General features: G+C 40.3%; 1 protein-coding gene across 4 annotated transcripts; it reads left to right on the top strand.

The window, feature by feature from the left end:
• Positions 1–300: 300 nt before the first annotated feature.
• On the top strand, positions 301–8,486 carry LOC147957441 (uncharacterized). Of its 4 annotated transcripts, XM_087536291.1 has the most exons (7): positions 301–446; positions 2,238–2,309; positions 2,507–3,016; positions 3,099–3,269; positions 3,346–3,429; positions 3,502–3,564; positions 3,645–6,490. In XM_087536291.1, the coding sequence occupies exons 3-7, from the start codon at positions 2,524–2,526 to the stop codon at positions 4,685–4,687; spliced, it is 1,854 nt and encodes a 617-aa protein (XP_087392417.1). In that variant the 5' UTR covers positions 301–446; positions 2,238–2,309; positions 2,507–2,523; the 3' UTR covers positions 4,688–6,490. The 4 variants fall into 4 exon arrangements, with proteins under 4 accessions (XP_087392417.1, XP_087392420.1, XP_087392418.1 ...); XM_087536294.1 differs by lacking the exons at positions 301–446; positions 2,238–2,309; positions 3,645–6,490 and adding an exon at positions 8,178–8,486 and having other exon boundaries at positions 2,328–3,016; XM_087536292.1 differs by lacking the exons at positions 301–446; positions 2,238–2,309 and having other exon boundaries at positions 2,328–3,016; positions 3,195–3,269.
• Positions 8,487–10,737: the final 2,251 nt, after the last annotated feature.

The following is a 10,737-nucleotide window of genomic DNA, read 5'->3' as shown; positions in this document are numbered from 1 at the left end:
AACAAGCAGCTTGAGATGCGGCGGGGTGGTTGGGCACACTGACGGCCGCATGACCGCGAGCAGACAGACGTGTTCGTGTGCCACTCCAAACAAATGAAATCCGGAGGAGTTGCCTAACAGAAACAGCTCCGCGTGGAGCCTGCCACCATGGGACGTGGCAGCAGCCTTTGTTCCTGCTGCACGCGGCGCGGCAGCACACTGCGGCTGTTGGTCGGTAAGCGTTGTCTGGTTGTGCCGACAGCGCCCGTGCCTCCCTCTGTTTGCTTTTAAATGGCTCGCTTCGCAGCTAGCAGCAACACACTCACTCATTTCCTCTCTCTCGTTGGCTTGGCTCTCTCTCAACTCTGTTACCTCTCCGTTAGCATATGTGCAAGTGAAGTAAATAGCCACTTTGATCGTGAGTAGGATTTGTCAGTGAGAAGTAAACTAAGAAGTCGAACATCAAGGTACGAGCTATCCAATACATGCAATTTATTGTACATGCACGATATAAATTAGTTGGTTATTGAGCTCGTAATTAGCTATGCCATGCTGCATTACTGAAATTTTAGATATGTCACCGGAGGAGATATGTTGCACTTAGAGTAGGAATTTCGAGAAGATGTAGTTCAGAATGTTGTTGATCAATATTAGCACTGTCCAGATGTGGTATTTGTTTTTCACATGCACGATGTGGTTAGTATTGTCATTAAGTTGTAATTAGTAGTTTTGTTTAAAGTTTATGAAGGTTTTTAGACGAGGAGTTTTCACAACAAGTATTTGTAGATATTGTAGATCAGCGTAAGGTCCTCGTTTGCGTTATTTTATTTTGGCATGCAAGCATTGTCAAGGAAATCGTTAACTGGTAGTTGCTCAGTTGACTAGTGAGTAGGGGATTAATAGGTTAATTGGGAAGTTAATCCATCATTTAATCAACTAATGGACGATTTATCGACTACTTGGTGACGCTACGAGTAGGGATTAATCGGCAAATTAACTGATTAATCGGACAAATACTTGAGCAGGGCATGCAAGATGTGCTTAATTAAGAAAAAAAATTAGTACTATAATTGGAGTTTGCATGATTAGATACACTATTATTTCATGTTCTATGTTTGTACTTTTTTTGTGAATTATTCATAATTGTACTTTTTTTGTGAATTAGCCATAATTGTACTTAGCTAGGTGTAAGGTAAACCAGACAATTCTCCTGTGAATGCGTTCCTCTGAGCATATACCCGCACTTGTCGTCCATGTATCAAACACAGACCATGGCACGCGAGCAATTTCATGAAACAGCTCATATTTAGTAAAGAGGCAAATACACGGGTAGTACATCAAGTTGCATAGGATGATCACTTTAGTACCTAAAGTTGAAAAATACATGAAACTAGTGCTCAAACTTGTTTCGTGGTGCAAATCGATGATCTACAAACGGATTTTGCATCGTATTTGTGCTGCGAGACAAGTTTGAGTTTCGTGTATTTTTTGACTTTAGGCATCAAAGTGGTCGTCCTGTGCAATTTGATGTACCATTGATGTATTTGCCTCTTTAGTAAAGGTAGTTCATGCTCAAACTTTCATTCTTAAAAGTAAATCATAAAAAAGTATTACACATCTCTATCCCTTCTAAGTCTTATCCATCTCAGCATTGAAACCACAAAAGTGCACACATTTGTTACAAAAATAGGAATCGGAATCCTAATTATTTAGTCACCTACGTACACGAGTTCAAATTCTAGTTAGCTAAACACACAAGTGGTGCTGCTACAATACAAACACACGGTTTCTCCTGGCTTTAGTTAGCAAGAGTCCAAATTCTAAATTAGCTAAACGTACACGTGGTGCTACTACAAATACAAACGGCTTCCTCTGGCTTAGCTAGCTTTGTACGGTCGGCTTTGTGCTAGAAGTCGCTTTTGGACGTCGCCTTTCAAATAGCTAGCTTTGATTTGATTAAGGTGCTTAACAAGTAGATTTACGTAAGGTATGTTCGTTGTCTCTTTTCATACGACACCCTTCCCCATCCTTACGAACAATATACTCCATAGGATCCTGCCATATACAAATTGAATTTATCATCATCAATTTGGAATTTCCGGAGAAGTAAAATCCGATGAGGAATTCCCTGCAAAAATAAATAAATCTGATGAGGAATAGCTGTTAATTGGTATATACAGTGAAGAAAAGCCAATCAGGTTTACTACTTTTTTTCGGCGGGGAGGTTTACTACTTACATTATACAAACTTCCATGCAGATTTGTACCATTGCCTTTCTGCTAGCAAGCTTTGCTTCGATTAAGGTGCTTAACAAGTTAGATTTGTGTAAGGTATGTCCTTTATCTCTTTCCATACGACATCCTTCACATCTTCATTAACAATATGATCCCACCATGTACAAATTAAATTTATTGTCAGCAATTTGGAATTTTCCAGACAATTAAAAATCCGAAGAGGAATCGATGTTAATTTGTATATAAGAAAAGCCTTCCTGGTGTAATGTTTACATTATACAAACTCTATGCAGACAAGTCATTTGGATCGATGGATGCCAATGAACAAAGAAAAAGAAACAGAGAGTGGTATGCAAGAATGAATGATGAAGAAAAACAAGAAAAACTGAAAAAACGCCGTGAAGCCTATCAACGAAGCAAAACAAATAAAGATTCAAGGAAGAAGCCAGATGAAAAGACAAAAAAAAGATCACAATATGCAACTATGCGGCCTGAACAGAAGAAAGCTAGAATAGAACAAATTAGAGCTAATCGTGAGTTGAACCGCTCCAAATATTCAATTGCGATGGAGAACCCTGCATATATCGCAACCGAACATGAAGTTGGTACTTCTCCATTTCTTGTAAAACACAGAAAGCATGTGACGCCAGGAAAAAGGCAAACATCGCTACACTATCGCAATGAAGAATTCACGATAAGACAGATGAAAATGCTTTCTGTAACATCACAAGAAGACGGATCCATGCCGGTAACCAGCAAAGATGACATAGGACCTCTAGAGGAGTCAGAAGTGGTGATTTACGGTAATACTCTTAATTTTATATAATATCCGCATTCCAAATAAATATACATTTGTCTATACAACTAACCATCTTTTGTGGATAGACAACCCTTCTTCAATGTTTCCATGCACCACACAAGTGGATGCACCAACACAAACACTCTACAGTGATGATAATAATAAGGTGGCTTTGTGGCCAGACATCCCCTCTTCATTGTTTCCAACAATCAAAGAAGTGGATGCACGAATACAATCATTCTACAATGAGGATCACGGTAGGCTTATAAATTTCATATATACGTTTATGCAATACTAAAAGTATATATATAATAGTCAAAACTTACTACACAGGTAATGATGAAGTCATATGTGAGCAAGAAGCAACAATCAAAGAAGTAGATGCACCAACACAATCAATCTACCATGAGGATCATGGTAAGGTTACCAATTTCATATATATTCTTATGCAAGTCGAAGAAAAATATATAATAAAAGTTTACTACACAGGTAATGATGAAGTCATATTTGAAGAAGACACAGACGAGGAAGAATACATGTTCTCTGGTGAAGGTATGCTCAATACAATTTAACCATATTTGTATCATTTTATTACTCCTTTACTAATTTTTTGATGCGATAAATCAAACCAGAATCGGATAGGGAAGTGGAAATCAAAACTGGAGAAGACCAGGAATTTTACAACCCTGATCCGTATGATTTCGTCTATAGCAACATACCAAAGATCACACACATGCTCAAAATGGTACGAAATTGCAGCTTCTGTAATGCGAAAAAATTTATGTATGAATCGAAGGGGTTATGCTGCAATAAAGGACAGATAAGACTAGCCAATCCAGATACACCACCTGAACTCATGAGACTTTGGACAAGCAACGACTCTAATGCAAGACATTTTCGAAACAACATAAGATTTTTCAATGGACACTTCTCATTTACTAGTCTATACTGCCACCTTGATAGAGACACAACTGACATGCGGACAACTGGTATTTACACCTTTCGAGCTCATGGTCAGATCTATCACAATATACACTCATTTGGTAATAGTCGATCATATCCAAAGCATCTGGAGCTATACTTCTACGACGATGATCCAAACTTAGAGCATCGATACCGCCATTGTCGCGAGGAAATGTACGAGCAAGACAAGCATGTGATCAGAATAATAACGGACATTCTACGCGATAACCCATACTCTCATCAGTTTAGGAGTTTGGGACAAGTCCAAAACCTTGAGGACTACAGAGTCATCTTGAACCTTGACCAAAGATTGGACCAGAGAACATACAATGCACCAGTCACTTCAGAGGTAGCTTCAGTGTTGGTTGAAGGAAATGAAAAAAGAAATACTTATGACAAGAATGTAATAGTACTACATGGGAACAACAACGAAACCGAGCACATTAGATCATATTATGGGTGCTATGATCCATTGTCGTATCCTCTATTCTTTCCAAGAGCTGAACTGGGCTGGCATAGGAAAATCCCAAAGAAGGATACACTTGAGGAAGATGTTGGTGCTAATAATATCTACAATGACGACGACCCATATAAAAATTCCATTCATTATTCCCTTCAAAATTCAACTTTCATATATGGTATACTTCTACGTGTCCAACTAAATTTTTATGTTGCAATATTTGCACAGATCCAGTCAATGGCCTCTGGGTAACCATGAGAGAATACTACTGCTATAAATTCCATACACGACCAAATATATTCAACCCAATATTGCACGGCGGACGACTTTTCCAACAGTTTGCTGTAGATACATACATCAAGATTGAAAACTCCAGACTGGATTACATGTGGCATCATCAAAAGGAAATAAGGGCAGATCTATACCAAGACCTTGTAGACAATATTCAAGCTGGAGAACAAAAGGGAAATGCAGTCGGAAAACGGACAGTACTTGCCTCGTCATTTATTGGAGGGCCACGAGATAAACTTCGTCGGTATCAAGATGCTATGGCTTTAGTTAGAAAATATGGAAAGCCGGACATATTCCTCTCAATGACCTGCAACCCCAAATGGGAAGAGATCACACGTGAACTACAGTCTGGACAAACACCACAAGATCGCCTAGATATTGTTGTTCGTGTTTTCAGGGCGAAGTTGGAAGAAATGAAGAAGCAACTATTTGAGAAGACCATTCTTGGAAAGGTTAAGGCATATACATATGTCATAGAGTTCCAAAAGTGGGGATTACCCCATGCTCACTTTTTGCTCACCATGACCGAAAAATACAAGTACACATGTCCGGAACAGTATGACAGAATCATCTCTGCTGAGCTCCCTAACAAGCACAAGTACCCAGAGCTATACAAAATGGTAATCAAACATATGATACATGGTCCTTGTGGTGCATTGAATAAAAAATTTCCATGCACAAAAAACCATCCATCATGCAAGAATAATTATCCAAGGCCATTTAATGAAACTACAATTCAAGGCAAGGACTGCTACCCGCTCTATAGGAGACGCAATGACGACAGTACCGAAATTTTCCGAAATTGGAAACTTGACAATAGGTGGGTGGTTCCTTACAATCCCTATCTATTAAGGATGCTCAATTGCCACATAAATGTTGAGATATGTTCAAGCATTAAAGCCGTTAAGTACCTGTTCAAGTTCATGTACAAGAGTCATGACAGAGCATTTGTAACTGACAAAGTAGATGAAGTGGAAATTGACGAGATTCGACAATACAGAGATGCACGGTGGGTGACACCTCCAGAAGCATTGTGGAGAATATATGGCTTCGAACTAAGCAAAATACACCCAGCAGTCTTGCAATTGCAGCTACATCTCCCAAATATGCACATGGTTTCATATCACGGCAAGGAAAAAATAAAAAATATTATCGACCGTGATGGCACCAAAAAATCAATGTTGACAACATACTTTCAAGCAAACAACTTACATGTGAAAGCACGAGGCATACTATATAGGGACTTTCCGGAATATTATACTTGGCAAAGACGAGGGAAATTTTGGCAAGAAAGGAAACGAGCCGCTCTGTCCCAGGTTGGCAGGATCATCTCAGCACACCCGGCTGAAGGAGAACGATACTATCTTCGGGTTCTCCTAAACCACGTGACAGGCGCCACCAGCTACGAAGGCCTACGAACAATTGATGGACAAGTAATGCCAACCTTCCGTGAAGCAGCAGAAAAAAGGGGGCTCATTGAGGCAGACAACACACTTGATGACTCCATGACAGAAGCAGAGTTGTTCCAAGTGTCCTCATCGCTACGAAGGCTATTCACGACAATCCTGGTGTTTTGCATGCCCAACGACGTCCGTAGCCTTTGGAACAATCACCTTGAGGCAATGTCGAAAGACTACAATATAAATTGCAAATGCAAGCACACGGTTGAACAGATGGTGCTGAAAAATATCAGAGACATCTTGCACTCAATGGGAAAAGACATAGAATCGTTTCCTCTTCCAAAGATTGACAAACAACATGACACAACAAATGATGTACCTAGGGAGATCATAGAGGAGACCTCAATCAAGGTAGACCCTGAGGATGCATATTTGCATAAGAAACTAAACAACGAGCAGAGGAAAGCCTACGATAAAATCCTAGCCACAATTGACTGCCAAAGAGGAGGCATATTCTTTGTCGATGGACCGGGAGGGACGGGAAAAACTTTTCTTTACAGGGCTCTCTTGGCCACAATACGCGGACAAGGCATGATCGCCGTGGCAACGGCCACTTCAGGTGTTGCTGCTTCCATAATGCCTGGAGGGAGGACCGCACACTCGAGGTTCAAGATTCCATTAAGAATAGACGATGGAGATATTTGTGGGTTCACAAAACAAAGTGGGACAGCCAAGCTACTCCAAGCAGCATCACTCATAATCTGGGATGAAGCATCTATGACTAAGAGGCAGACGGTGGAGGCACTAGACAAAAGCATGCGAGACATAATGGACAAACCAGATCTTCCATTCGGTGGAAAAACGGTTGTGTTTGGTGGAGATTTTAGGCAAGTGCTCCCTGTTGTCCGAAAGGGAACAAGAGCTCAGATAGTAGATGCATCACTACGCAGGTCCAAGCTCTGGAATTGCATGCATCAATTGAAGCTTGTGCGCAACATGAGGGCTCCAAACGACCCATGGTTCACAGAATACCTACTACGCATTGGAAACGGAACCGAGGAGACAAATGATGATGGTGAAATACTTCTACCTACAAGTATATGTGTGCCAAATAAGGCGGATGATAATGGCCTTGATAGACTCATTGACAGTATCTACCGACCCGCTTCCCTAAAAGATCCAAAATACATCACGTCAAGGGCAATTTTATCCACAAGAAACGACTGTGTAGACAAAATCAACCTACAAATGATTGATCGCTTCCAAGGGGAGGAGATGGTGTACCACAGCTTCGATTCTGTAGAAGACGACCCACATAACTACTATCCACCAAAATTCCTAAACACACTCACCCCAAATGGATTGCCTCCACATATGCTAAAGCTCAAAATAAATTGTCCAATCATACTACTTAGGAATATTGACCCCGCTAATGGACTATGCAATGGCACAAGGTTGGTCGTACGTGGGTTTCAGAAAAATGCAATTGATGCAGAGATTGTGGTAGGGCAGCACTCTGGAATGCGAGTTTTCTTGCCTCGCATACCATTATGCCCCTCTGACGATGACATATTCCCATTTAGTTTCAAGAGGAAACAATTTCCAATCAGGCTCAGCTTTGCAATGACAATAAACAAATCACAAGGTCAGACAATAGCAAATGTCGGCGTGTACCTGCCTGAACCGGTATTCTCACATGGTCAACTATATGTTGCACTTTCTAGAGCGACCACGATAGAAAACATAAAGGTACTAACAGGTACACATGATGAGAACAAGGTGAAGAATAAGAAGATCGGTACAAGTGACACATACACAAAGGAGGAGAAGAAAAACAAGAATAAGAATAAGAATATCAGTGCAAGCAAGACATACACAAAGAATATTGTCTACACAGAAGCCCTCACCAAATAGGTAATGCAACCTTTGAATTTTTTTGTTAAAAAATTCAGTTTCGACGTTGTAGGTTCATTTACGACCAACTTAAGTATTTTATATTTCACAATCATTGTTGATTTCCTAACCTTAAGTTCATTACTTGGATTCTACAGAACCATTGCAACCAACTGTGAACTTCGCAGTTAGAATTCAGAACTACTTATCGTCGTGAAGGAGCGTGTCTTGATGTCCTGGACCACTATCCCATTCATGGATTTTCTGTATTAGGTGTCCAGGAAGTCATTCGTGGTTATTTAAAACTTTGATCAGTCTGACAATCCCCATTATGTTTGTACTAGCTATAAAAATAATCTGTGTGTATATGCAAATCTAGCAGCAAAATGTGTTGTTAAGGGGAAACTGAGACTTACCAGTGAAAATAAGAACATATTTCCCGCCTTGGAGCTGTTGTTGCTGCTGCAACACTGATTTTTTCTAAACATCGCTTTCTCTAACTTCCTCAAACCTGAAATTGTAATAACCCGGATTTTTAGGGTTATTAATTTAAATTAAGTTGAGTAATTAAATTTCTATTATCTGTTTAACATAAAATATTTGAGCAAATAAGATATGCTAGATTATTGATTCAAGTGATTAAAATAGAACTGTAATTTTTGCATGCATAAAATATTAGATGGATATTACACACTAAGTAAGTATGTATATGTGCACACAGACTAGCATCCATGCACTCACGTTATGGCATTAGCATGGAAAGTAATACAAATTAGTAGGTAGTACAGGCTAGCTAGTAATGAGAAGATGGCCAAATACTAGAAGATGTGCATGCATGTAATGATGAGAATGCACACGTATGTACTATGCTTACAAGCTAAGTAAAATCCTATGCATGAGAGGGCCAACGTGGCCTGGTACTAGATGAAGCTAGGTTGTGCTGGCAGCACCCTTAGATATTTAGGACCAAGAAATTTCTACGTGGAGGTTTTGTATATATAGTGGTCAGGTTTGTTTGGCTTTTGCACAAGCAAAAGGGGCAGCAGTTCGAAGGGTCAAGGGGCAAGGGTCAAAGGCCATTGCGGCTTGATCTTTTACCAGGTTCTCCATGTAGACCAATGCATGCTTGCCACGTAATAGGTAGAGTCCAGATGATCGTGTGCTTCAAGAACAGCTCGGCTGAGTTCACTCTGGGCTCACCATCCATAAATAGCTGCTGCTACTTGTTTTGCACATCCTCATCACCAAGAGTGAGAGCATGAGAGAAATAGAGCATACCAGCGGAGAGAGAGCAAAGAGAAGAGAGATGAAGAATACAAGTATGCACGCGTCCATGTTTGAAGATATATAGATCGTGTACATGCTGCTGGAGGGAAGAACAGAGCCATACGTCAGAAGAATATTAGTATATGCGCGTTCGTCAGATTCTATACAAAGATGATGGAGTATTGGAGTTTCATCTTCTGGCAGAATATTATTCTAAAGGAGAAATCATATTATCCGAGGCAAGTGGTTACTTTGCTAACTCCTTGAATCCTATCTTATTGTTGTCTCCTGTGATCATCGTTCTGATTATGTTGCTAGACCTTGAATCTTATTTATCCTCTGTTGATTCCTGTTTTATTTGAGGACATGTTGTCCTTGATAATCCATTTGTTGAAGGACATGTTGTCCTTGATGATCCATTTGCTGATGGAAAGTCTGATACGAGAGGAACTCATGTAAAGGCATGGGTTTATTGTCTTGACTGATATTTCAATGATCTTATATAGCTGATCCAGCCCCATGTCATATTCTGTCCATCTATATTGGTGTCACGACGGCAAACGTATTGTACCGGTCACAGTTCAGGTATGGGACTGTCTGAGTTCTCCACTAAGGACGGACCTTGTTCGGGAACGTGTCGGTGATGGATCCATAGGAGCGATCGACATCAGTAGGTCCAGGTGTTCGAGTCTTAGTGGGTACAAGAGCTCTGCTCTACTAGCGCCTGTGTGGTTCTAGTTGAGACTGTCGACGTCGGAGTACCCCTCCTAAGAGCGTAAAAGTGTGAAATTTCACCATTGTGACTCCCGGGTTGGGAAGCTTGCGGTCATGTGTGACGCCAATAATTTCTTGGTCCATTTTCATTATATCCGGTTATGTTGTTCTTTTACCTATTTCTAATTAAATTGGCTCCAGCAATTTGTCACGTTATTTATTCTCCTTTAGATATAGTCAACCCGTTGTTACTGTATCAATATCCTTAAATTCTACTCTTGTTGAATAGTGAAGTATCTGCTTGTTGAGTATGACTTGTCGTACTCATCCTTACTTTTTCTATTTTTAGATACAGACGATGTAACTCAAGCCTGTTCAAAAGATGTAGTCATCCCAGACTAGGCTGGACCAGTGGGTGGGAAGGCGACTAGAAAATAATTTATTTGAGCCATTTTGTAAATGCAAAGGAACTTGTAAAGTAAATATATGAGCTTTTGTGATCCACTGTTGGTTTATGCCTGCTTAATCACGCCTTGCGTGACTATAGGCCCCTGGTCTATAGGCGCGCGGCGGCTGTCTCGCCTAGGCCCGGTCTCGGGGCGTGACAGAAATATATCTGACTCATTTTCTAAAAATACATTTCACAGCTATGGATAAACAAACCCACCAGAAGACTATGTATATACATGTAGATGTTAGAAAGGTTCTATTCCCTCCGTTTGGAATTAGTTGGTGCTC

This window comes from Triticum urartu, chromosome 7A (genome assembly GCF_056163025.1).
Source record: "Triticum urartu cultivar PI428250 chromosome 7A, HENAU_Tu73, whole genome shotgun sequence".
NCBI lineage: Eukaryota > Viridiplantae > Streptophyta > Magnoliopsida > Poales > Poaceae > Triticum > Triticum urartu.
This window is presented reverse-complemented; position numbering and strand designations above follow the sequence as displayed.

Bases quoted from the DNA above. Each gene is read 5' to 3' on its own strand.
- LOC147957441 (XM_087536290.1), top strand. From the start codon at position 2,479: ATGTTTACATTATACAAACTCTATGCAGACAAGTCATTTGGATCGATG. The intron at 3,017-3,098 runs GTAATACTCTTA...TTTTGTGGATAG, and splicing joins GTCAGAAGTGGTGATTTACG to ACAACCCTTCTTCAATGTTT. The intron at 3,270-3,345 runs GTAGGCTTATAA...CTTACTACACAG, and splicing joins ATTCTACAATGAGGATCACG to GTAATGATGAAGTCATATGT.